General features: G+C 61.1%; 10 protein-coding genes and 1 pseudogene across 11 annotated transcripts; all 11 read left to right on the top strand.

Annotated features, from left to right (window-relative positions):
- Positions 1 to 496: 496 nt before the first annotated feature.
- Positions 497 to 3,691, top strand: LBRM_15_0370 (conserved hypothetical protein; the record flags this gene model as incomplete). Its single annotated transcript, XM_001563436.1, has 1 exon — positions 497 to 3,691. One exon carries the CDS (start codon positions 497 to 499, stop codon positions 3,689 to 3,691), a length of 3,195 nt encoding a protein of 1,064 aa, XP_001563486.1.
- A 1,220-nt stretch (positions 3,692 to 4,911) lies between these two features.
- On the top strand, positions 4,912 to 6,235 carry LBRM_15_0380 (annotated as a pseudogene). The gene is given in 2 exon segments: positions 4,912 to 5,106; positions 5,108 to 6,235. Coding segments are annotated over 2 exon segments (1,323 nt in total).
- Positions 6,236 to 7,011: 776 nt separating this feature from the next.
- Positions 7,012 to 9,042, top strand: LBRM_15_0390 (conserved hypothetical protein; the record flags this gene model as incomplete). Its single annotated transcript, XM_001563438.1, has 1 exon — positions 7,012 to 9,042. One exon carries the CDS (start codon positions 7,012 to 7,014, stop codon positions 9,040 to 9,042), a length of 2,031 nt encoding a protein of 676 aa, XP_001563488.1.
- Positions 9,043 to 9,575: 533 nt separating this feature from the next.
- Positions 9,576 to 12,623, top strand: LBRM_15_0400 (conserved hypothetical protein; the record flags this gene model as incomplete). The annotated part of the gene is made up of 1 exon (XM_001563439.2): positions 9,576 to 12,623. The coding sequence occupies one exon, from the start codon at positions 9,576 to 9,578 to the stop codon at positions 12,621 to 12,623; it is 3,048 nt and encodes a 1,015-aa protein (XP_001563489.2).
- Positions 12,624 to 13,337: 714 nt separating this feature from the next.
- Positions 13,338 to 13,661, top strand: LBRM_15_0401 (putative 60S acidic ribosomal protein; the record flags this gene model as incomplete). Its single annotated transcript, XM_003722920.1, has 1 exon — positions 13,338 to 13,661. The coding sequence occupies one exon, from the start codon at positions 13,338 to 13,340 to the stop codon at positions 13,659 to 13,661; it is 324 nt and encodes a 107-aa protein (XP_003722968.1).
- Positions 13,662 to 14,455: 794 nt separating this feature from the next.
- Positions 14,456 to 14,779, top strand: LBRM_15_0402 (putative 60S acidic ribosomal protein; the record flags this gene model as incomplete). The annotated part of the gene is made up of 1 exon (XM_003722921.1): positions 14,456 to 14,779. One exon carries the CDS (start codon positions 14,456 to 14,458, stop codon positions 14,777 to 14,779), a length of 324 nt encoding a protein of 107 aa, XP_003722969.1.
- Positions 14,780 to 15,703: 924 nt separating this feature from the next.
- Positions 15,704 to 16,876, top strand: LBRM_15_0410 (cytoplasmic l-asparaginase i-like protein; the record flags this gene model as incomplete). The annotated part of the gene is made up of 1 exon (XM_001563440.1): positions 15,704 to 16,876. One exon carries the CDS (start codon positions 15,704 to 15,706, stop codon positions 16,874 to 16,876), a length of 1,173 nt encoding a protein of 390 aa, XP_001563490.1.
- Positions 16,877 to 17,962: 1,086 nt separating this feature from the next.
- Positions 17,963 to 19,543, top strand: LBRM_15_0420 (conserved hypothetical protein; the record flags this gene model as incomplete). The annotated part of the gene is made up of 1 exon (XM_001563441.1): positions 17,963 to 19,543. One exon carries the CDS (start codon positions 17,963 to 17,965, stop codon positions 19,541 to 19,543), a length of 1,581 nt encoding a protein of 526 aa, XP_001563491.1.
- A 727-nt stretch (positions 19,544 to 20,270) lies between these two features.
- LBRM_15_0430 (conserved hypothetical protein) lies at positions 20,271 to 22,358 on the top strand (the record flags this gene model as incomplete). The annotated part of the gene is made up of 1 exon (XM_001563442.1): positions 20,271 to 22,358. One exon carries the CDS (start codon positions 20,271 to 20,273, stop codon positions 22,356 to 22,358), a length of 2,088 nt encoding a protein of 695 aa, XP_001563492.1.
- Positions 22,359 to 22,907: 549 nt separating this feature from the next.
- Positions 22,908 to 23,324, top strand: LBRM_15_0440 (conserved hypothetical protein; the record flags this gene model as incomplete). The annotated part of the gene is made up of 1 exon (XM_001563443.1): positions 22,908 to 23,324. The coding sequence occupies one exon, from the start codon at positions 22,908 to 22,910 to the stop codon at positions 23,322 to 23,324; it is 417 nt and encodes a 138-aa protein (XP_001563493.1).
- Positions 23,325 to 24,264: 940 nt separating this feature from the next.
- Positions 24,265 to 25,215, top strand: LBRM_15_0450 (conserved hypothetical protein; the record flags this gene model as incomplete). Its single annotated transcript, XM_001563444.1, has 1 exon — positions 24,265 to 25,215. The coding sequence occupies one exon, from the start codon at positions 24,265 to 24,267 to the stop codon at positions 25,213 to 25,215; it is 951 nt and encodes a 316-aa protein (XP_001563494.1).
- Between the last annotated feature and the right edge of the window lie 437 nt (positions 25,216 to 25,652).

Raw genomic sequence — 25,652 nt, forward strand, 5'->3', positions numbered from 1 at the left:
CTGTCGAAGTTTGCTGTATTCCATTCAACGTAGTGGTGAGAGGAAGGGCGGGGTTAGTAAAACACGCAAGCACAACAGCGCCTCCTCCCCTCTCTGTAAACCAGGCGACGCTCCCCCGCCACCCCCCCCCCCACTCTCGCCTCTCCTCTGCGTGTGTGGATCTCTCGCCGTCTTCGATTGTATCCGTTGAGACGTGCGCTTGTGGTCTCTGCTGGGAGGCGACCAGACCGCAGGCGCACCAAGGGAGGAAAGCGAACAGAGAGCGAGAGAGCCACACACGCAGAGCCCTCTTCTTCTCGCTTTTCCCGTCGCGAGTGGCCTGTTTGCTTGTTTCTCTGTGTATCCCTGTGCGTGTGTAGAGACCGGGGCCGCCTTGACCTGTGTCCTTCGAGGCTTGGCGGTCTCCTCACTCTCCGCGATTGCTCTGTCTCTCGCTTCGTTTCGCTCTAGACCCCTTCTTTCTCCCTCCCCTTCGACCTCTCAGCCTGCGCTGCAGATGTTGCCGTACGCTGTTCGGCAGCTGGTGTGGATGCTCACCAGTGCCCTGCAGCTACTCTACGCGCTCAGCACAGGAGTGGTGTGGGTGGCGCAAATGCTTCGCCTTTTTGTCTACAGCGCCTGTGTCGCGGTCTGCTTCATCCCGCACTGCTGGTGGTACCTGACCTCTCCCAACATAATCCGCCGCGTGTCGTACCGCTCCTCCGAGAAGACGAAGCGGCGCAACATCCTGCGCGTGCTGGAGGCGGAGGGCGTGGACCTACGCGAGGTGCTGCGCAAGGACTCCATCGTGCAAGCCATGCAGCCACCACACCAGGTGCAGCTGTCATCGTCCTCAGCCGTTGCGCTTGCGGTGGCACGTCGTCGACGTCGTCTCGAGATTGCGGCTGCCACCGGACAGAGGGATGGGGCAGGCAAAGACTGCACTGGTTGCCAGTCACGACAACGGCCAGCGCGCGGTCCACTAACGCCACGCCACCACCGCCTCGTGCCGTGCAGGTCTCCGTCCTCGGCGTGCAGGGAAGGAGAGGCGGAGGCGCCTGCCGTGGACCAGCGCATGCGTGGCTTCAGTGGTGATCACAGACTACCCCACGCAATCGACGGCGAGATTGATGATCGTGCTCTCTCCCTGCTGTATCCCACCTCCTTATCATCCCCTCTGCGGGACGGGGAAGCCTCTGGTGGCGGGTGTGATCAGCGCCTGCCACCTGGCCTCAACAGCGAGCCGTTGGGCCGCGGCTCCGACAACTGCGACAAGATCGCCGTCGTATCCTCGTCTTTGCAGCGCCGCCCCCACCCATCACCTTCGCACTCGGCGTTCAATGGGCCACGTCACGGCGGAACCGATGCCTCGACGTGCGATCCGCACAGTGTCACAGCGCTTGAGCGGCTGGTGGGCACCGCCACGTGCAACCTGAACCCGGCAGACGGCTCTGCCATGCGCAGCTTGCCTCTGCGCCAGCCTCAGCATCCCCAACTACAGCGGTTCTCCATCGGAGACACCGCTGCGCAGCGCTCACGAGAGCCAGAAGGTGCGGAGCAGCAGCAGGAGGCTCACAGTGGCCCCTCCGTGGCTGACGCGGCACGCGCCAAGGTGCAAAGTAGTCTGCCATCAAGCAGCGGAACGGAAAACCAGCCTTACAAGCTTCGGCGTAGTGCCGCTGGTGATGAGGCTGCCACCACACGCGCAGCGCCGGCTGATAGCATGGAAGAGCCGATGAACAGGTGCAACCATCTTGGCAGCCAGCAGCATGTGTGGGCGTATGAAGGCCGCCCTGTGTACTACGAGACACTGCCCAAGGCGAGCCCCTCGAGCGATCCGATGCTGCGAGACATGCTGGCCGCCTTTCACGACGCGGAGGGGGTGAAGGTGACGGCGGGGCTCTCACAGGACGATCACAGTTCAGGGCCGCATTCACGGCGCCAAACCGGCGGCGCGACGGCGAGGCGACAACGTCGGCGAAGTGGTGCACCACCGCAGCACCGCCGCGGGCGCGCAAAGCGCGAAGCGTCGGCACATGCGCTACGCACGCCGCACGCCCGCACCTTCTCCGAAGAAAACTTCTTCGTCGATCTCGACGAGGAGGACGAGGAGGATCGCATGAACCTGCACAACCGCGCCACGGTGGACATTGTTCTGCCAGCGCCACTCGATACCATCATGAAGACGCTCCAGTACGCACAGCAGAGTAAGCGGCTACGCCGCAAGCGCTTTCCCATTGTCATTGACGTCTCGGGGGCGATTTGGATCATTGGCAGCCACCTCTGGAGCACCATGATAGCCCGGGTGCTGGCCCAGCGCGGCTACGTCGTCTTCTGCCCCGACTATCGCAACTTCCCGCAGACAACGATGGAGGGCATGACGCTGGACGTCTCAGACGCCATCGCGTGGGTGTTGAACAACGCAGAGCGCTACAACGGAGACCTGAACAACGTGACGCTCATTGGCCACTCCGCCGGTGCGCACCTGACGATGATGTCGCTGCTCTCTCAGGCGCAGCTCTCCGCGTACCGGTGCAACGCCGAGCAAGGCACCTACGAAGGTGTCCCACCGCCGTCAGACGTCGCCTACAACGTCCTCCGCTACAACCCGCGCGAGTCGATTCACCGCTACGTCGGCCTAAGCGGCATCTACAACGTCGAAGGCCTCGTGAACCACTTCCACGCAAAGGGCCTCTACCGGGACGTGCTGTACCAAATTGCCGGTGGACGGGACCAACTAGCGCGCTACTCTATCCACGCCTACTTCGATGACCGCCGCGGTGGCGACACGGGCGAAGTGCTGCCGGACAACATCTTCGACTTCTTCCCTCAGCGCATGTTTTTCATGCACGGCGATGCGGACAAGAGCGCACCCATCGGCGAGAGCTCGTCCCTGGTCGGTATGCTGCGAGCTGCACAGGAGCGCTACACGCAGCGTCGCAGTGTGCGCAACGAGGAGGCGCGGCGTCACGCTCAACGCAGCCGTCGTTTGCTACCTGGTGTCTTGACTGCCGCAGCAGGTGAAGCGAGGAGCAGCAGCACAGCTCCCACAACCGGCGTCTCCACGAGTGCCTCGGCACGGCGTACCGCAGCGGTGGGCTTTGCTAACGTGGGCTCGACCGCCATGACTGCTGCCGAAGGACCATTCGGCGCGGCAGTGAAGCTGACCGACCCCTCGGAGATCATCTTAGTCCAGAACAGTGATCCTTTCGATACCGACGCAGCACCGTACTTGCCGCAGCAGCAGCAGCAGCAGCCCTATGCGACAGACGCCCCTCTTTTTTCCATTTTGTCGCCCATGTCCATCAGCCCCATCATCCCTTCCTCACGCGAGGACCGCGCTCAGCCGCCGGTGGAGGTGGGCTTCCTCGTGATCTCTGGCGGTGGGCATTCAGACGCCTTTGTGGATGAGTGCGTCGCAGCGGGTCGCAGCTGCTGCGTCGACTTCCTCTGCGACTACGAGTCGGCAATCGACCTCCAAGGCAACACCTCCGAGCCTGTCTCGCACAGACTCGACTGCGAGGGCATCAGTGGCGACCCCCTCAGTGGCTCAGTGTGGACCGCGTCCATGACGGCAGAGGACAGGACCCCACTCTTTGGTGCACACGCGTCGAAGATGAGCGTGATGCCCGACGCGGTGTTGCCGCTTGCCGTGCCGTACGAAGAGCGCTCGCTTCCACTACGACTGTGCACAATGATTTCTCCCTTCTAACACTTGCTAAAATGCGCCCCCACCACCACCACCCACCCTAATGCCACTACCGTTGACTGTGCATTCCCTGTTGCGCTGCAGCTGTCAATGTGCACGCATAGGAGGAGCTCATGTTGCATACGAATATATATATATATATATATGTGCGTGTGTGGGGGGGGGGGGGGGGGCTTCAGAGTGGCGACGCATAGGTCTTGATGCGCCTCCATCTTGTGCTCATCTTCCCCCTCTCGAGTCGTTCCTTTTGCTTTCATCGCCTGTTGATCTTGTCTGCATTCCTCAACTTACTTTGATTTGTGTGGGCTTTGTGGTCTACAAAGAGGTGGAGAAGAAGAAGTGGCTCTGCGGGGAGTGTGCCTCTGCCCCCTTTCCACCCCACATGCCCTTTCTCTCTCTCGCTCCGCGTTCGTTGCTCATATGCAGGCGAGTAGGCGCAGCAAGGAGCCCAGTGGCCGTGCAGGAGCGAGAGGACTTGAGGCGAAGCAAAAAAAAAAACAAAGCGGGGTGATGGTTGGTCTTGGACCGATTCTTTCTCTCCTTAGCTCGGTGATCACGGGCGTTGATATGGGCGAACGTGTGTGTGCGTGTGCCTCTCTTCGTTAGCTTCCCTCTTTTCAGCAGAGAAAAGGAGGCTCTTCGTGTACATAAAGGCGGACGCCCAAAGGCGACCGCAGCACGGAAGAACAGAACAAAACTACGTCGACAGCCGCTGCAGCAGCGCCTCCACAGATCGTGGTCTCGAGCGAGGACGGAGGTAGGGGGAGGCACAGTCACGCTATGATGTGTAGCAGGTGGGAGGCCAATAAGCGGGGACGGGGTGGGGAAAGCAAGCAGGGAAGAATGGTGAGCTTGCCTTGATTCAGCTGTTGATGCCTTATTCCAGTCACGCACTCATACACAAGCACATAGATCCTCTGTGCAGCAGGAGACGCTGCACCTCTGCCTCCTTCTCTCTCATCCCTTCGCCTCCCTATTGTCTCATTCTTCTTTGCTTTGCGGCTGTCGACGCTGCCGCTCCGTCCCCCCCCCCCCCACCACCACCACCACCACCCGCGTCCTCGAGCCAGCGCTGCAACGATCCCCTTTTCAGTCACACACAAGCAATGTAGCACAGCACTACCCCTGCTCGAGTCTCTCTCATCGATCCCGCACCTTCTCTCCCCCCCCCCCCATCCCCCCAACCCATCGGGTCTGCTGCGTTGCTTGTCGGCGCGCTCATTATGCCTAGCGAGGAAGAGCTTCTGGTGAGGCACCAGCGCAAGTTTGCCGTGTACGAGGAGTATCTCCGCACGGACACCAAGGCACCGCTGCAGTTGACGCAGCCAATCTCACAGTACCACGAGCAGCAGCGGCAGCACCGGACGTACGTAAGCAAGACCGTACTAGTCATGCACCATGACGGTGGACGCGATGACTGGTGACCACAACGAGGAACTTGTAGAGTGATTGTACGATAAGGCCGGACACGCAAGCCCAGCTGTGCAGGCGCCAGCGGCGTCAAAGGCTTCCACAACGTCAACAGCTGCCGTGGCTCGAGCCATCGCAGCGCATGGCAGTCTGTTGGGACCCACACATTATCATACGAACTTTCGCACCGCTACTCCACCGTCGCTGCAGCAACGCTCCACCTCTTGGCTGCTGTGTAAGAAGCACACCACTGCAGCGACGACGTTGGCAACTCGTCGTGACACCTCTGCTAGCGAGTTCGGTAACATCGACTACCTTATCGGCGAACGACTGCTCTCGGCGGAGCGATACCGGCTAGCATCGACGCCGGACGCCATATACATGAAGTCATAGGCGTGGGCTCTGCAACCCAGTAAGATGTATGGCGCGCTGTGTCGCGAGCAGGAAGACGCGGCGATGAGGGAATGCACCTTTTGGCCAAATCGTGGACCCGCAGCGCTGAATGACGCCTGTGATGCGGAAGACGCGTCAAACGGTAACAGCGGCCGCAGCCCTGCCGCCGAGACGGCGGAGGTCTCTGTGACGGAAGTCTCTGGCGTCTCGTAGCACCTCGAGCGGGTAGAGGAGGGGCGTAGGCGCCGCCGGGAGGCAGCGGCACGCCTCAACGGCAGCAGCGCACATCGCTGGACCGGTCTGCCCACAGAACCGCAGGAGTTTCAACTGGGAGCCCCAGCTGCCGAACCCATTCCGTCACTGTGTAAGCCCTACATGCCGGATCTCAGCTGTGGCGGTGGTGGCGGCCCACCTGCCACTTCGGTGCAGAGATACGCGCGAGGAAAGACTGTAACGCGAGCGTTAGCGGCGCACCGTTCTGCGCAGAGGCAACGGCTCTTCTCGTCTACGCCTTCGCCGGATGGCAGGAACCGTCGCGGCAGCAGCGTACCGGTGCCGTCGCTCAAAACGCCTCATGCGGCGAAGCGCCGAGTGAAGGGTAAGCCGGAGAAGCCGCGACGTCAAGAGGGCCAACCTCAGGCGGAGCAGCCGCCCACCTCCTCCACTGCACTCATACCGGATGGAGAAAATGACGTGCCATCCACTGCGGAGCCCCAGATTCTGTTCGTCGGCGTGGGCACGTAAGACTTGATGAGTCGCTTGACGGACCAGTTGGCTCACAAGGATGCGGTAATTCATGCCCGGGGTAGCCGACTTGGAGCGAATGCACTACAAGCTGGATGCGGTGGTGGAGACGCTACAGCCGATTGCGTCTCGTGGACCTTCACGCTGAGGTCACCGCTGTACACAAGCACTCTGAGACGTTCGGCTTCGTCTTCCCCGCCTGTTTGGCCGTCAGACAGCTCACCGTGCGCTCTCTACATCTTCATTTGATTTTGTTTGCCGTTATTCTCTTGGAGCGCCTTCTCCTTCCTCCTCCCCCCCCCGTGTGCCGCAGTGGTGCGTGCGTGCCTTTGCCCAATGGGGAGCCCACCCTCCTCTATCAGCCCTTTCTCTTTTCCCGCCTTGCGCTCTTTGCGACTAGGACTCCAGCAGCAGCAGCAGGGTGTGTGTTGTCCTCTCTCCTCCCTCCCTCCCTCCTTCCTCCCTCCTGAAGGGGATGTGTAACGAACACATCATAGAAGCGACTGGCGCGAGGGGTGGGGAGGGTGGTGGTGGTGGTGGCGGCAGATATCCCCTACCTCGAACGAGGGACCGACAACCCTCTCCCAAGGCTCTCCTCCTCTCTGTCTGTCTGTCTGTCGATTCCCATCGCTCCTCCCCTCCCCTCTTCCTCTCCGCCTCTCTCCGTACCCATACGCGCTTGCGATTGAGTAGCTCCCCCACGCCACCAGGCTGGCATGCGCGCGGGAAAAGGGTGCTGGCTGTCAGTGTTCTTCCGTTGCCCTCTACCCCTCACCATGAGAATCAATGTAGCACCAGAGGCAGTCGCACGCCGGCACGAAAGGCCATCAACCCTGTGTCAAGGCTCCATGACGCAAAATGCCTCCCATCGCGTCCTCTCTGAGTGCGGAGGCTTGTCGCTGCTCCGACCGGCAGTACACGCGACGTTTCGACTTCCGCGCCAGCACAGCCGCCAAGCTCTGTCTCTGCTGGCCGCATTTGCCGTTCTTGCTTGCCTGTGCTCTCCCCGCGTCAGCGCCATCAGCGACGCTTTTGAGAAAGTGCCCAATGCGTTCAGCAGCACCGGTACCGCCGTGCGCGCTGTCTACGAGGCGATGCAGCTCACCAGCGACAACTTTACGCTGGGGAGCTGGGAGCCGCTCCGCAGCAATGCCTACGTGCTCTGCGACGCCAACGGCGACAGCTTCAGCGACGCCGCCGCGAGAAGTGCCTCGCCTGCAGTGGATTTCATCGCGCAGGCGTGGTGCACCTCGTATGGAAGGGGTATTCTTGTTAACCAGTCTGTGCACTGGAGTACGATGGCCCCGCCTGGACTCCAGCTGGGAAACTCGTCGATGCTCAGCAGTCGCGCACTCTTGTGGGACTGTCTTACCTACTCATGCGACATGGAGAACTTAATTGTGGCACACTCGGCTGGGCAGGCGCCGCCCCCAGCCGTTGGTGGTCTCGGTGTTTCCACGCCTTGTTGCGGCTCCACGAACAGCACGTTCGTGCTCTACATGACGCGGGGCCTACTGGTGCAGTCCGCCGCCTTGCCTGTAGCCGCCTTGAACCGCGAGGCCGAGGCTCTCTACAGCTCCGTCATAGATGAAGAAAATACGCGCAATCCACTCAACGAGTGCAGAGACACGGGCAGCAGCCGCAGCGGTGCCGGTAACAGAGCACTCCGCTCATCGAAGTCCTGCTCGACTGCCGCGGCGGCATCCCTTGCGGAGGCCGCCACCACTCCATCCAGGTCAAAGGAGATGGACTTCTGTCTAGTGCGTCAGCTCCCACCTTCTTTGTTCGCCGGCAGCGCTCGCTCAGATCACGGCGACGGCGGTGTCGTCTTCTCCGTGAACGCGTCCATCTGCGGCGCCGATATCACTGATCGCATCAACGAGCAGGACGCCACGCTTATCATGCGCGGCTACACGGCGGTGCTGACCACGGCAGAGGGGGTCGAAGAACTTTCCTTTCCAAAGGAGCTTATCGTGAGTATGGCGTCGTGGATCGCATCCCCCCAGAACAACTCCTCCTCCTGCTATGACGGCGAGCAGAGTCTGCTGCGCAAGAAGGGGTGCTGCACTTGGGGCTTGAACGCGAGCCAGGCCACCGCGTACCGCACTGGGGAGTACCTTGAATGCCCTTTCGACCCTTCGGCTCTCGCGCATCTGCCACCGCTCGTACTCTCCGTGCGCGACGAGTTCATCGTCAGTACGGATGAGACGAGCAATGCGTGCCGCATCGCGCTGCACCTCAGCTCCTGTATGACACCAGATGGCAAAGCACTTCGCTTCTACTCTACCGGATCGCTTGTCAGTATGTTAGAGCGCCACAAGCACACCATGGGAGACTATCGCGAGCCGCCGATCGTAGTCGGGATGCAGCAGCTGCGCGGCGCCACCGTCGCGGTAACACGGCGTGCACGGATCTCCAAGTGGTCCAGCGGTGCCTCCGATGCAGGGTACAACCTGCCTCTGCTGTATCTAGCGGTGCCGCGCGGGACGGCGGTTGCTGCGGATGTGAACACGCTGGGCGCCTTGTGCGTCACCAGCGCTGCATGTGGCACGCATCAAACGTTCTACCCATCGCTAAACCGGTGTGCCTACGTGCCTTGTACGCGTGTGTTCCTGTACTCCTTCGACGCCGACACGTTCACCTGCACCCCGCGCCGTACCTTCGTCGGCATCTTCGCCACCTTGTGCTTTACTCTGCTGGCCACCGAAGGCCTTGTACTGTACCTCCGCCGCAAGACGGAGTGGGCCAAGGAGGTGCACATGCGACTGGTACGGCAGGTACAGCGGCGAGACACGGAAGCCGAGTGATGGTGCTGAACACACACACACACACACCCATACGCGCCCCCATGTGTGAAGGTGTGTGTGACCTCTATTACCCACCCTATTCGAGCGACCAGGTCTCTCACTCTCTCAGCCCTGTGGCTCCCCCCTGCCTGCGCCGGCGAATGTGGTGAGGGCTTACACAGGCACGCCAACACGCAGAATTACGACGACTTAGGTGCGTAGCCGCCGGCTCCTCATGCTGCTGTGTGCTCAGCCACGCCTTTTGTTTACCTTGCTGCCCTCTCTCGTTGTATACAGGCAGATCGCTGGTGGTCCATGCGTCGGGTGCGGCGGGCCCAGTCACTGTCGCGAAACGCCAGTGCTAGCCACGCAGACACACAGAGGCACAGATGTACCCACGGACGCCTGGCTCCCTCCCTCCCTCTACTCCACAGCGCCACCCCCTGTAACTGCACCACGGCACCCTTCCGCTGCCTTTCAATTGCGTCTCTCCGCCTAACCTGCTGCCTCATTGCTCACACTTGCCTCGATACCTACACACATGGCAGCCTCTCATGGCGGCCCCCTCTACCACTGCGGTTGAGCCAGGAGACCGCTACCTCACTCGTGAGCCTTGCTGCCGACAGTGCTGTCACGGCAGCAGTGGTGCGCTACTGGCACCGCCATCCAGATCACTCGAGCACAGTGCCGTCACTGGCGGAGACACGGAGATTACCTTCCCATCAGCCGCTGCAGTGGACAGCGACGCACCGTGGATCGCGGTGAGGCCGTACAGCTACCTCTTCCGCGCACCGGTGAAGGGTCGGTGGCTGGGCCATGGCCTTCTCGAGCTTTTTCTGAAGGAGTTTGCCTTCGTGCCGTTTGATGCTGCCGCCGCCGAGAAGGTGCCGTTGTTGTCGGAACGGGGGATCATCCCCGCCAGCACAACCACCGGCACTATCCGCTCCGCAGTGGTGCCACTGCTGTTACAGCAGCAAGCGGCGTCATCCTCGCTGCATGTCAGTGGCAGCGCCACGCTCGACCGTCGCTTCACCCTCCCCGCGTACATCGAGGAGCTTTGCGAAGGCGTACTGTGGCTGCGCGATCGAGAGGTGGAATGCCGGGCGGCCGGGCGTCGCTACCAGAGAGCACTTATCGACGTTGTGGCTCGCGCGCAAGGCATCCACTCCAGCACAGGCTGCACAGATGGCGGTATTGCTAAAAGAGACCATAGTGGTATGATTGAAGCCCAACCGCATCCGCTGCCGAAGCAGATGATGGCACCCGTTCAAGCAACCCCATCAACAGCCCTGCTCTGCACGATACCGAGCAGCGAGGTGAGCGCGGCGTCGAGTGATTGGCCTGCTTGGTGTCGTACAGTTCTGTGGCTGACAGAGTTGCCCTCTGAGGCTGAAGTCGATGCGTTGTTGCCGCGCATGCTGTCGGCCGCATCTACATCGCTATCCAGAGACAGCGCTGTTGCGCAGGGAAGTGCTGGAGCACACTCCGCCAGCGCCACTACTGTCAGTGGGACTCCCCTACCACTTCTCTTGCTTCAGCAACGAGACTTGGTGTGTCACCGTGTGTGGCGCTGCGAGGGGCGCATGTTTGCACATCCGCCGCTGGAGATTCTGCGTTGCGACGTCGCCGCTGCTCTGTCCGCTGTGTCTCCTGAGGTGCACGCCAGGACACCGGTGCCGGCGGCGAAGACACTCGCCATGCTTATGGTAAGTAAGCCGCCAGGGTTGCCGGTGCACCCTGCCGGCCGCTACCGCAAGAACTCAGTGACGAGCATTCTCGAGGACGTGCTAGGCGGCGGCGGCGGCGACGGCGATGCGCGCCGATTTTACCGCATCGAGGAGCACCACACCAGCGCAACGACCGGCAGTGCGTTGCCGCATCCGCCCTACGCCTCTGTTGTTCACAAGACGGGCGGCTTTGAGCTCATTCGAGTGTGGCTGCGGCGCCCTCCGTCTTCAGCAGACGCCAGCGCGCCCGTCCTTTGCGGTCCTTCATCGCTTTCCACCTTAGCAGACGAGATTGGCGTGTCTGCTGAAGACTGGGCAGTGCTCAAGGCCCTCTTCATGCGCGAACGCGATGCGACGACGCAAGAGGGTCGAGCGAGGAATCCGAAAGAGGACAGGCACGCCAGTCCGCACGGTGACATCACCATCGCAGCAGAGACGGCACGGCCGCTGAAGCGGTCGCGCGAGGCTGAAGACGGGGATGACAGTCCACTATCAGTTGGCAATGGCCACTGCGCCAGTACCGAAAAGATGACGCGTGCACGAAGCGGTGACGCGGCAGTTGCTGTTCCGTCCTCGTACACCATGAAGGCCCACGTTGTGCACCGGCTCGACGCGGCCACCAGCGGTGTACTTCTCTTTGGGCTGAACAGCTGTACGGCGCGCCGCACGGCAGCGGCCATCGCGAGTAAAGAAGAGCTCGACAGCAGTGACGACGAGAACAGTGCCGATGGTGACAACGTGGCTAACCGAGATGACGTGCGGGAGGTAGGCGCTGGCTTGGAGACTCTGCCTCTATCACTACCAGCGCCGACCTCCCGCAAGGTCTACTGTGCGCGAGTGCATGGCCGAGTAGATCTCGAGAGCATCGCACGTCAGCAGCATCACTGCGTCCTGCGCAGCACTTCGCTACTGACGCAGTCAACGAGCGATGAGCACGGAGCACCCGACGTTGCTGTGGCGGGCGTTGGCACGAGCGGTGCGACACACCACACTGTTGCTGAGCTGCTTGTGTGTCGGCCCATCGGGTGTTTGGATCACCACAGTAGCCTGTACTGGTCGCCAGACGTCGCCATCACGGATGCGTGGAAACAGCGCCAGGCAGACGCCAAACGACTTCAACAGCAGCAGGCACCCGAATCGCGCAACGGCTCGCTCTCTGGTGGACGAAGCAAGGCAGTTCGCACGCAAGAGGCCGTTGCAGCGAAGAATGAGCGCATGCGTCTACTTACGCGAGGTGGCAGGAGGGACTCAGTAGGTGCAGTGGCTCTATCACCGCCTCCCGTGAGGAACGGTCCAGCAACTCTGCTGGCACACAAAGCGTCGGCTGTTCTCTCAGATACCTCCAGGCGTGTGCAACAGTACTTGGAGACGCTTCGCTCGGCCAAGACGGCGTTACAGGTAATGCGCTACGATGCAGCCACCGATCAGACAGTGGTGAAGTGCACCCTCGGTACGGGCCGCACGCACCAACTGCGCGTCCACCTCGCCTCTCTTGGACACCCGATTGTGCGGGACCGTAAGTACATCGCGTTGGAGGCCCACATGCGCGCCCTGGCGAAAAGTGGCGAGGAGGACCCGCCTCGGAGCAGCAAAGCGGCGGCTGTCGCCCCCCGCACACCTCTCGCGTCGGAAGCTTTGCTGACTCGCTTCTACGAAAGCACTGCTTCGACCGACAGAGCGGAGGTTAATGGAAGCGATGCTGCTGCCGCTGCGGTAGAGAGCAGATGGCAACCAGAGGCTGTCGCAGAGAACCGAAGTTGGAGCGGCTGCATATGCCCGGAGGCCATCGATCTTCACGCCTGGCACTATACGCTCGCCTACGAAGACGGTGAACTTTTGTCGGTCGAAGTGCCGCTGCCCATGTGGGCGCAGTGAAATGGACGTTGAGGGCCCTGTAGCAGGCGTGTTTTGGGCTCACTGGTGACACGCAGGCGCCCTTGCTGATCGTCAACACCTGTTGACCGCTACTACCGTGCCTGACTAGCACAGTGCTCTTGGCTTCAACGCGGAATGTCGCCCCCCCCCCACCCCCCCATAGCTGCCTTCTACCCTTATCACCCTACTACTCATACATGCACAGAGAGATATGCTGGCCAAGTGCCATCTCTGCGTCTTACACCTCGAAAGTGCAGAAGGCCCGCTGCTGCGACTGACAGTGTTCACCTCCTCTTCTCTCTCCCCGTCCCTCGCGTGCCGTGGGCCGTGCTCTGAATGCGCTGTCCGTCCGCCTCCTCAACGCCCTTGCCTGCGCGCGTACTTGCACATACAAACACGCCTTATCTTCATCTGACGCGTCCTCTCTCTCATGCGCTCACCGTCTTCCTCCGTCCCCTCTCTTCGCTTCCCCCGCTTCTGCCGCTCCTACACCCGCCGCACGGTGCGGTTGGCTCTCGGCGTGCTTGCGCACCTCCTCCACAATCCTACCGCGTACTCCTTCACCTTTGCACGCCCCCGTCTGTCTGTCTGTGCGTGCGTGCGCGTTACCCCTATCGCTCTTCTCCACACGACAACGCCGACGACATTTTCATGGCCATTGAAGAGCCTACGTGCCCACGCCTTTCTTTCCCTCTGTGTGTGTGTGTGAGTACAATGGCCACCGCGCAACTCGCCTGCACGTACGCCGCACTCATCCTCAGCGAGTCCGGTAAGGCCGATGCCGACTCCATCTGCGCCGTGGCCAAGGCCGCCGGTGTCGAGGTGAGCAACGGTATGGCGGCCGCCTTCGCCAACGCCCTCGCCACCGTCAACGTGAAGGAGGTGCTGGGCTGCATCACCTTCGGTGGTGCGGCCGCTGGTGGCGCAGCTGCCCCCGCTGCAGCTGCAGCTGGCGGCGCGGCCCCGGCAGCGGTAGAGAAGAAGGACGAGCCCGAAGAAGAGGCTGACGATGACATGGGCTTTGGTCTGTTCGACTAGGCTTGTCGCATCACCGAGAGAGGCGTGTGCGTGTCTGTGCGCGCGTGGCGTAGGATGGAGCGAGAGGTGTGTGTCCCCCGCACGGGTGTACGACTGCACGGCCTCACCTGCGTTTTATTTTTTCGGCGTCTGTTTCCCTTCGTTTCCATATTTTTACTTCAAACTTGAAAGGCCAAAGCGAATGAAAGTTTTCACGCCAAGAGAGCGAGGGTGAGCGTGCGAAGTGGAGGCGCGGCGGCAGTCTCACTCAGATCGCCATTTCCTTTTCCCCGCCATCTACCGTCCCCACCACTACCAGTGCCACGCTCGACGTCTGTGTGTACATCATGCTACTCTGAAGTGTGTGCGGCGGCGGCAGAGGCGGGGTACGCCGCATTGGGGTCAAACTGGACTACTCGCATGCTGCTCGCCAGTATAGAGCGATGAGAGGGTATGGAATCAACTACATGTTGCGTGATGGAGGTGTCCTCCTCTCTCCCCCCCCCGATCCTGCTCCAGACTCAACCCGGTCTCCACTCCGCCAGTACCGCATCACTGACACCACCTCATCACCTCATCTCTCTCACTTCCTGTCCACCTCCCCCCCTTCTCTCGCTTTCTCTTGCTGTCAACCCACTTCTGAATCCTACCGCGTACTCCTTCACCTTTGCACGCCCCCGTCTGTCTGTCTGTGCGTGCGTGCGCGCTACCCCTATCGCTCTTCTCCACACGACAACGCCGACGACATTTTCATGGCCATTGAAGAGCCTACGTGCCCACGCCTTTCTTTCCCTCTGTGTGTGTGTGTGAGTACAATGGCCACCGCGCAACTCGCCTGCACGTACGCCGCACTCATCCTCAGCGAGTCCGGTAAGGCCGATGCCGACTCCATCTGCGCCGTGGCCAAGGCCGCCGGTGTCGAGGTGAGCAACGGTATGGCGGCCGCCTTCGCCAACGCCCTCGCCACCGTCAACGTGAAGGAGGTGCTGGGCTGCATCACCTTCGGTGGTGCGGCCGCTGGTGGCGCAGCTGCCCCCGCTGCAGCTGCAGCTGGCGGCGCGGCCCCGGCAGCGGTAGAGAAGAAGGACGAGCCCGAAGAAGAGGCTGACGATGACATGGGCTTTGGTCTGTTCGACTAGGCTTGTCGCATCACCGAGAGAGGCGTGTGCGTGTCTGTGCGCGCGTGGCGTAGGATGGAGCGAGAGGTGTCAGCGAGCGAGTGCGCATGTGCTTGGCGCTGTCTCTCTCGCTTGCTGGGCCGCCTCCCCTTCCGTCTCCCTCTCGCGATGCCGCGTGGCTGTGCTGATGCAATTCTTTACGACTTTACGTCGCCTTCTTGTCTTCTCATTTTTTTTTCTTCATTAGCGCCTTGTACGCCTCTCCCGTGATGAACAAATCATGTCGGGTGGACTCCGCCGCTGTACGTGTGCGTACTTGCGTGTCAGAGTGCCTTCGCGAGCAGAACTGGCGAGAAAAAGGAGATGCCCGCCGCCGCAGCAACAACAGCAACAACAGTGGCATCTGCACGACAACTCCACGCTGCCTCTCTCTCTCTCTCTCTGCGGTGCTCTTCAAAAGGAGAGGCAGACGCACGTACGCACCCAGGCGTGAATGCGTCTGCCTTCGACTCGCCGGACACAGGCTGCGTGCTCGTATTGATGTGTGTGTGTGTGCCATACGCACGCACCTCTCCCCCATCCGTCTCACCGCTGCCTCTCACCCTCTCTTTTCTTCGATCCCCACGCCCATCCTCCATCCTCCCTTTGCCTCCTTCCCTTCCCGTCGGCGCTTCTCCTCTCTCCTCTGCACAAGGGCCCAGTACACGTAGACCCGAGCATTACGTACAGATCAGACCCTTTCCTCCCTCTGCAAGAGCAAGAGAGAAGAGAAGGGTAAGGATCCAACTCAGCGTGCACCTACGCAACTAAAGACACGAGAGAAGAACCTGCAGGTCTCTTGCGAATCATCACGTGTCGACTTCAGCCATCGCGCAAACGACTTCGCTGGGACACACAACAACATCGCGGTCTTCCTCGGCACCGTCTCTCGTCTCAGCGGCAGCAATGTCGGTCGCTTCGGCAATGCCGTTGTCGTTCCCGCGTTCAGTCGTGGGCACACGTCGCATACTCGTCTTGTATCTAGGGGGCACTATTGGCATGAAGAAGAACGCCGAAGGCACGTTGGAGCCTGCCGCCGGCTACCTCACGGAGGAAATGCGCAAGATGCCAGAGCTGCGGGAGAGCGCCGAGATCGCGCCGTTCGACATCATTGAATACGACGAGCTACTGGACAGCAGTGACATGGGCGCCGCCAATTACTGCCGCATCGCCGCAGATCTTCAGGTGCACTGCGATGCGTACGATGGTTTCCTCATTGCGCACGGCACTGATACGATGCACTACACCGCGAGCGCCCTCTCTTTTCTTCTCTGCAACCTTGACAAGCCGGTGATCGTGACAGGGGCAATGGTGCCCCTGGCGGAGCCGTACAACGATGCGCGCCGCAACGTGGTGATCAGCATGATGCTCGCCTCCAACCCGAAGATCTGTGAGGTGTGCATCTTTTTCAACGATAGCCTGCTGCGCGGAAACCGGTGCGACAAGGTGCACCACACATATGGGGCCTTCCGCTCCCTCAACTACCCCCCGCTGGGCGTTGTGGAGGCGACACAGTTCGTGTTGAAGGAGGAGTATCTCCTCCCACAACCGATGGGGGCCATGAAGATCATGTCGGACATGCGGGGACGCGTGGGCTGCTACCTGATCGACCCCGAGGCTGATGTAGACACCCTCATCACTTTACTGGAGCAGAAGCGGCCGAGGTCGTCTCTCGGCACCCACACCATCACGGCTGCGTCCTCGATGGACGACGGCCGCGACGACACGTTGCAGCCCCTGCTGGATGCTGTGCTGCTATCGCTCAACGGTGTCGGTAGCGTGAAGGGCGTTGTGGCGCAGCAGCTGCAGCGAATCGCCGCTGTTGCCCACAAGTGTAATATCGTTGTCTGCGCTGTGGATCGCGATATCAGTGGCACACTGAACCCGTCCGAGGTACAGCGTCTACAGGCCATCTCACCCGATATTGTGTACCTCAACGACATGTGCATTGCCGCTGCGGAGGTGAAGCTCATGTACCTCTTCGGCAAAGGGCTTAGCCCTGCGAAGGTAGCGGACGCCATGACACAAAATATTCGAGGCGAGATCACTCCGCTGTTTCAAGCGCATGCAAGGCTGTGAAGACTGGTTGAAGGGAGAGAGGGAGGAGGCAAGGCACGAGACTGAGGGTGGACTCCGCAGTCATCTCTGCGCCTCTCTCCCTGTGAGCCGCAGACACGCACCGGCAGGCAATCGGAAGGCGAAGGTCCTGTATGCATGTGTATTCGCCTGTGAGGGGGAGGAATCATGCAAGATCTGCTCACGTGCCTTGCGCAGCCGCTGAGTGACAGACTGTCGCACACCCCCTCCTCTTGCTTCTCTTCCCGAGCCGCTACCCTGGGCCTCTTCTGTCGATCTGGTAAATCCTCCGAGCGAAGAAGTATACACACACACACATCCTCTCATGCATATCCACACGCAGGCCTCCCCCAACAGCCTCTCTTTGCTCGAGTGACATGCGAAGCACCTCTGTGCTCCCTCCCTTTCCCTCTCCTGGTTCTTCTGAGCAGGGCCACCACCACCCCTCCCCTCTTCCAGCAGCCACGCAAGTATGATTGCATTGATGAGTACCGCCAACTGTTCAACCTGACCACCTTCCCTCTCGCTAAAATCCAAAACGCTCCACTGCCGTCAGCGTGGTAGCATCTCAGTGCAGCCACACACCCGCGCATACGCCTCAATCCCTCTCTTTATCAGCTCCTCGTCTCGCCTTGGCGCACCGGTTCGCTGCACTTGCGTTCCCGCCATCACCTGTGAGCGAACATGAAGCACGAATTTCGCTCTCTCTTTCTCCCTCTCGCAGCAGAGGAGCGGGCCGTCTTTGTGGATTTCTTCCCGGTTCTTCTGGACTCGCTCACCTCAATCCAGAGCGCCGCGGCAGCCGCGGCAGGCGAACATCCATCGCAGTCGACGGCTGCGACAGCTCCGGAGATAACTAGCTCCACTGGGGAAGCTTCTCCCTGCTGCTTCGCGGAGGCTGGAAAGCACCTCCAGGGTGTGCGCGGCCTCGCAACGGACCTGCAGAATCAGTGCGGTGTACCCTTACGTTCTCTTGTGTTCGCTGTTGGCAGCGCCAGGGCCGATGCGGTCATCGTTGTCCTGCGCAGGGGCCACGTTGTGCTGTACGGGCTTGACCAAGTGCACACGCCACCTTACGAGAAATACCGCATGCGGCCCCTCCCCACTACTCAGCAGCTCATGGCGGCGCGCGAAACTGCCCGCAGCAGCGGCAACATCGCCGTCTCTGACAGCGCTGGCAACGGCAGGGCAGAGGCGACCTGTGCCGCTCTCCTGCCGCTGCACATCGCCTACTGCTGCCGAATTCCCCTGTCCGCGTCCTTCAGCTCCGCCACGGTACCGGCTGATGGAACGCACCGCAGCGGCTCGCGGGAGAAGGACGAGGACTTTGTGTACCTCCGCGGCATTGTGGGCAACAGCGATGGTCGTGTCAGCCTCTTCTCCGACACATCCTACACGATGAGCTTTGCGGCGCACGAAACCCCAGTCGCGCGGGTGGACGCGGTGCTGCTGCCACCCTGCGCACTGGATGAGGGCGCCTCTATGAATCCTGGCCTCACAACCTCAACACATCGCGCCAGCAGCACTGGCGCGGGCGCCAATACAAATGCGGCATCTTCAGGTGAGCCGATGTTCTCTACTTCACTGCAGCGGCAAGAGCGCTTGACGCGTGCCACACAGCGTCTTGGCCTTGTTACCAGCGGCAGCGACGGTGTCGTGTTCCTCTGGCGGCGCCTGGGGGACTCGATGAGCCCGATCGTCATAGTGCGTCCCTCCCTCTTCTCGAGGCACGTTGCCTACGCCGTGCACCACCCATCCGCCCTCTCGGTGCTGCTGTCGGCGCGGGCGTCACTTTCCCTGCCCGAGGCCGCGATTGATGCCGAGCTCTCTTGCCCGCCATCGTGCCTGCTCCACGCAGCGGCCTCTGTCAGTCGTACGCTGCGTGTTCGCCAGCTCGCCTCACTCGCCCCAAAGGCCACGCGCACGACCCTGTCCTCCACCACACGTCGCGAGTCTGTTGAGGAAGTGGCCCCAACCTCAATGAGTGTCACACTGCCGGGCTCGTGGTCGGCGACAGTGACAGCGATCGCCACACATCACAGCGTCACCCTCGTCGCCATAGGAGCATCCCTGTTCTCTCTTGTCCACATGGACGAGCGCTCTTCTACGTGCGTGTGGAAGTCAGACGACATCATCACGCAGCTCATCCTTCGTGACTCCGTGGCGCTGGCCGTGTGTGCTCGCAGCGGCACTGTGCACGTGCTCACCATTCACCCCAGCACCGGGAAGGCCGTACACCACCGCGCCTACAACAGCTATAAAAGTCGCATCATTCACCACACAAGCCTGCATGCGGCGTCGCTCCTCATGTCGATTGTTGACGTGTGTGGATCAGCGGAGATCGTCCAGCTGCCAGCGGATGTGCTGCTGCCAAGCGAAGTGCGACCGCTTGGGGACGACTGCACAGGCGACAACGCGGCACACGTGAATCTGCTCGCCTCAATGGCGGCTCTGCGGGCGAAGGTTTGCATTGAGGATATCCAGAGCGGCAGTCACGGTGGTGCCAGCGAGAGTGGTGCAGCGAACAGGCTGGAGACGACCGGAAGCACCTCCTTCATGCACGAGGCAAGCACCGCATTCGATCAGCTCAACGAACGGCTACTACTTGCTCGCTACGCGGTGCCGGAGGAGTGCGACCAATTTATGGCTGCAAACGCACACGTCTTTTGATGGCGACGCGCATGACATACTCGTACAGCTGCGGAATCGAAGTGGACATGGCCCTGGTGCCAACGCAGCCTGGTCTCTGCACACACGCACACTGGCATCCAGCCGTGTTGCCGCCGCCGCCCGCTTCCAACTATTTTTACTTCCCCGCCCATCGTCCGTCCACCTCTGCGCCCGTGTACTTCCATATAAATGTATCTCGCTGCTTTTTCTGCTGGTGTTCTGTACTGCCCTCCCCCCTCCCCTCTCACCGCCAACTTTGAAATGAAACAGCACGTCGGCGCGTTACTCGAGCGGTGCCCACACACCATACACGCAGACTTCAGCACCTCGTTGCTCCTTCCGCCTCCCACCGCCACTTATCCCTCTCTCTCTCTGCGCTGTGCCAGTCACCTGCACACCTCGTCCCCTCTCCTCCTCTCTCCCTTCTTCCACCTCCGCCACACGCACACACGTGTAGGGGCGCCCTAAAATCCCTCCAACTAGTAAACCCCCCTCCCATAGCAAACAGGAAGAGAACAACTCGCCGCCGTACACGAGAGCGAGGGAGAGGCCCAACGCAGAAGAGCGCACGGCGACGCCCGTGTGTCTGCGTATTTTTTTTTCCTCGTTTGCATCGTCTGCGGGACTTTGTGCTCGCCGACTCTTTTCTCACCTCCGCCCGCCCGCCACCCCCCCCCCCCCCGCGCACGTGCGCGACTTGGAAAGAGGGCGAACGAGAGGGGAAGGGATGCTGCGGCGTAGCCTTGTTGCGCTCGCCCCGAGTATCCCGCGGAGCGTCTGGGACCCAGCACAGCATAATGATCACTGGGTGGACAGCTACAGCACCAGCATCGCAGACCGCCGGCACTGGCCAGCGAAGAAGTGGTCCATCGGCCTCGAGCCACGCACCCCCCGCGACTGGCTGCGGTTCTCTTATCGAAACCTCGCCTACGCCTACAACGGGGCGCTGCGCGCCTGCGCAACGTTTCCTGAGATGCTCATCTACTATAAGGAGATGAAGCAGCGCGGGGTCAAGGTAGACATGGACACACTGAACGCGGTGCTCTCGCGCGCCGCGCGGTACGAGCACATCCAAGTCGATGACGTGTTCCTCCTCTTTGACGAACTCACCGCCCTCGGCGCCCGTCCTGATATTGCGTCCGTCGAGACGCTCCACACGGTGCTCGAGCACGCCGCGCATCAGCCACCGGAGTGGCGTGAGACACGCCGTCGTCAGCTTGTGGAGTTGTACCAGCACCTCGCGCTGGAGGAGATCGAGCGTCTCGCCCCGTATCACGTCGATGCATTGCTGTCTGCGCAGATAGCGCGCCTGCGAGGAAACCTCAAGCAACTCAGCGCGAGTCTCAGTCCATCCGTGTACCGGCGCTACTTCGCGGTCATCGACCTTGGGGAGACACTCATACAGGAAGTCCACAACTTCCTGTGGGAGTATGTCGGCGCCGACCACGCTGCAATGGATGTGCCGTCGCTGCAGCTCCGCATCCCCTTCGTGGCCTCCGTGATGAAGCGCCCGTCGGCGGCGGCTGACCCGACCCAGGTGAAAGCAACCGACTTCGAAGACACAGACGTGTGTAGTGTCCTGCTGGCTGCGGTGGAGCGCTGCGTCGACGGAGACTTCCACGACAGCCGGCCTGTGTCGGAGCGGCGTATGTACCTCGCCTTATTGACCATGCTCACCTCCAGTGGCGTCCTCTACTCAGCCGATCTCATAGCGCAGATGATGGATATTGTGAAGTACTCGCGCGATGATCGTGGACGTGACCGCGACGCCCAGCGGCTTCTGCGGTACGCCCTGCGCGGGTCCTCTGCCTCCAACGACGCCGCTTACCGCGAGCTGTGGCGGGCTGTGGCACCGGCTGTGGATGCGAGGGTGGTGGGACGGTACCTGGCAAGTCGGGACCCGTGGTCGCCGGTGCACATTTGCTTTGATCGAAGCTTTCAATTTCGAGCGTTTCCTCCGCTGCAGCTGAGCGCCAAGGACTCTAGCAGCAGCAACAGCACTGCCCCCCCAGCAGCAGTAGCGGCGTCGACGGCCCCCGAGGCAGACAGCTCCTCCACCGCTGCGTCGGTCGCCGAACGGAAAGAGGCGTTCGAAGGCGAGGGCATCGACGTGCTCCCCCGGACTGTCACCACCAAGACGGCGGAGGCGCTGCAGCAACGCTGGGACGATGTGCGTAGACTGATCGACGTCACGGACGTCCTCAAGCAGGCGGGGGGTCTGGCAACCACAACGGCCGGGACCAAAGCGCCAACGCAGGAGATGGCGCAGCAAGCGATGGAGGTCTTCACCGGTGCGGCAGCGTTCCTGCGTGGGGTGGCCACGGGTTGCCGCTACGGCGAGTTGGAAGACGCGCTAGCTATTCAAGCAGTGGGAGATGGGCAGCAGCAGCAGCAGCACACGTCGCGTGCAGTATCGCGTGGAGGAACAGCAGTCACAGCAGATGCCGCGCACAACAGCAGCAGTAAGGCGAGCGCAATGTTGTTCGCCGGCGACCTCGACTTTGATGTCTGGCAGCGACTACTACAGTGCGTCCAGCAACTGCTCCAGGACATGGAGCAGTTCATGGCTCGGCAGTACGAGGTGCATGGCCTTCAGGTGGAGCCGGAGTTTGAGTGCTGGGAGGCTATGCTCGTGGTGCTGCGTTGCATCTTGGACTTCTGTCTTGTGCACACGCAGCAGTACGGTCGTGCAGCCGGTGGCGGCATGGCGGAGAATCTCTTTCAAGAGTCGGCGCAGCTGCGCGCGCAGTTGGTGGAAGAGAGTCGAACCCGCTTCAACGGCCGCATGCGCATCTTGTGGCTGCAGGAGATCTAAGCTGTGCCGGTCTGTTCAGCCACGACTGTGGTGGTGGCGTGAGTGATTCTCGTTGACCTGTTTACCCGGGAGGGGCAGACACACACGCGGAGAACGAGGGCATCTGCGAGTGCATTTGATTATGTCAACCCACACGCACGTGTAACGACTCACCTACTTCTCGCTGCCTTTGCAAATCTCTCCGCAGTGCTGCACACCGGATTGCTGCGCGCGCTGCATCGTGCCTCTCCCTTGCGCTATCGGCACGGCTCAACCCCCTTCACTTCGCCCAGACCTCTGCGCAGCGCCATGTCGAGAGGGAGAAAGGTGCAAGACGAAGAGCTAGCAGCAATGTGCGCGTGTACAGGCTCGCCCTTACATGCGTCTCCGGTGGAGGTACTCATGACCCTTTTTGCTCCCCCTCACCTCCTCCTCCCTTGTTTGCCTCTCCCCTCATACGGTCCGCTCAGTGAGGCTGTGTATTGTGGCTCGCACACGCACACACACACACGCACACGCCATCTCTCTTAGTGCAACCAACACGCAATGAGTTCTGCCTCGCGTGTGCCGATGCGGTCGTCGGCCGCCAAAGGTGTCGCCAGGCCGCCACCGCCGTCGGCGCAGCAACCGACGCCTGGTGGTGTGCCGGGGACGGCGCTCTCCCCCTTCGGCCCCAACGGCCCGGACATTACCCAAGTAATGCGCTACCTTCCCACCATCATGAAGGCCGCAAGTCAGATTCCTGGTATCCTTGTCGGGTTCCTCGTGACAGTGCTGTACATGCTCGTGGTGGTGAGCCGAAAAGGCTTCACCGAGACGGTGTCGCCGGTCGCCGGCTTCCATATTTTCGTTTTTTTCCTGCTTCGTGAGCTAATCGAGCCGTGGCAACAAGGACAGGCGCGCGCGGGCGTGGCACGTGCGCGCGAGGCACAGCGGCGCTCCTTCACGACGGACATCGCGATGCAATATCGTGAGAAGCTCGACTGATCAATCGAGCAAGCGCGTGCGTGTGTGCTGACTTGGCTGCGGATTGTCTTAAGTGTGTGTTCGTGCGCTATGCCTGTACGCTCAGGAAGAAGTACTTAGCGCATATGGGCCCCATGGATCCCTATCAAAGGCGCCGCTGCCTCCTCCTCCTCCTCTCCCATCTCTGTTCTGCCTCTTCCCTCATGGCAAACGCGCCTTGCCCACTTGTAGAGGGGCTCTCTGCTGTTCCCTTCCGGCCGCGGCGAACGGGTATGTGTAAGGGGGGGGGGACGACTTGCGCTCCTTCAGGTGAGGGAGGAAGTTAGCCGAGTTTTACTACATTTTCTGTGAGTCGAAGCGAGTCTACCTTCCTCCCCCTCTACGACGAGTCCCCAACCCCATCCTGCCACCGGGTGTGCCCTGATCGAGAAGAGAGCGACTGAGCTCCGCACCTTCGTAGACGCCGTTAAAAGGGCAAGCAGCGACTCCGTGCGGACTGCACTATAAAAGTGGACTCCCCTCCCTCCCCACCACCACCACCACCACCTGGCCACACCCGGCGGCTCTGATGTTGGTGGCATCACCCCGCAAGAGGTTGGGGAATGGCATGGGAGCCCCTCAACTCACACCTCCCCCTCTTCTCCTTTCTCTCTCTCTCTCTCTTTTCCATCCCTGATCTCACGCAAGCCAGGCCCGGGGGTATTCATCTACTCACCCTGCCTCACAGTACGCTCGCTTGCTACTGCATTCTAACTGAGCTACTTTCTACTCGCGCGCCGACGCTCCTGCATGGCACTATTGCTCTCGTGAGTGCCGCTTCTCGTGTATCTCTGGCCCTGCTCTGCTCTGTCGTGCGTGTTTGGCCTGTTAAGTACGCCCACTCACGCACACGCACATACCGAGTCACTTTCTGCTCTATCCTCGCCTCCCCCTCCCCTCCTTCTCTCCTCAGCAAAGCAGAATGAACTTGTACACATCAGACGGGCTGCTGGTGAGTGGGGGCACCGAGACAGGTGGTCTCTCGGTGGAGCAGGGGCAACGGCTACTCTCCATCTATCGACTCTTCCTTCAACTGCACCACGCTGGCACCGGTGCCATGCGCATTAAGGACATGATCAAGCCTGGGACGACAGACTCGGTCAGCGAACACGGGAGCGCAGGTGGCGGTGGGGACAAGAACGCCGATCGACGCGGTGGCTATGGTACGGTAAACACCAACTGGGGTTCCATAGTGCCATCCATGCCGGAAAGCCCGGCGTACACGGGCAGCATCGCCGTCGTCTCCAGCGGCACCCCATACCCCATCTTTCTCTTGTCGTCCAACGCGATCCCGGAAACCCATCGACTTCGCGGGTTTGCCTCTGCAGCGGCACCCCAGCAACACCAGGCGGCCACCGCAGCCACAAAGAACAACAACCGCAGCGCGAATGGGTGTGAGGAAATCGCCCTGCGATGGGGTCTGCTGACGAAGCAGAACCCTTCATGCCCCGCTGCGACGGCAGGGGCGAGCGCTGCTGTAGGGGCTGTTACTGGGGCCCCTGCAAACGCACTGACCTCCATGACAGCATCGGTGAACGCCACCGCAGCTACCGAGATGACCGCAGAAATAGGGCCCGATTCGCCAGTGGATAAGAAGGGTGCCGCCGGTGCACATCACATCTCGATGGCGAACACGACGTCTGCTTGCAGTGTGACGCCAACGGCGTCGGCAGCTGCCCCCCCGGCACGCACTTCAGCCCTCGCACTGAGCACGTACCCATCTGGGTGGACGGCGGCAGAGCTGCAGGTGCACACGACGAAGCAGGTTATGGTGTGCACCGCCACCGAGCTGTCACTCGACCTGGACGAAGGTGTCGAGGACGGCAATGCACCGCTACTTTTCTGCTGCTCAGTGCAGCCCACCTCGGCTTAGCCACCGGTCAGCAGGAGCGTGGGTGCGTGTGTGTGTGTGTGTGGGGCTCGTCAACAGCGTGAGCCCTCCTATGCCCTCTTTCTCTCTTCGAGTGCTCGTGCGACCGCTATCACGAGCCTTTCCGCTGCTCGTGCGGCTTCTGCACAGCATGCACTACGTCACCGCTTTACTGCGTCTCTCTATCTCTCTATTTATCCTCTGTTCATTTTCCATTGGCTTCTTGTGGCGCTCCACTTGTGTGTGGAGGGGTGTTTTGGTGTAGTGCTTCGCGATGTGCGCGATTTGTTCTCCTTTGCTCTCTTTCTCTCCTGACTGTGTGTCCGTGCTGGGCTGTGCTTATGAGTAGAACTCACCCTTGACAAGAAGAAAATCCCCCCCCCCTCAACAGCAGGAGGCCGCCTCAACCCTCAACACGCGTGTGCGGTAGAGCCACCATT

The sequence above is a fragment of the Leishmania braziliensis genome, chromosome 15, assembly GCF_000002845.2.
Source record: "Leishmania braziliensis MHOM/BR/75/M2904 complete genome, chromosome 15".
NCBI classification, from domain to species: domain Eukaryota; phylum Euglenozoa; class Kinetoplastea; order Trypanosomatida; family Trypanosomatidae; genus Leishmania; species Leishmania braziliensis.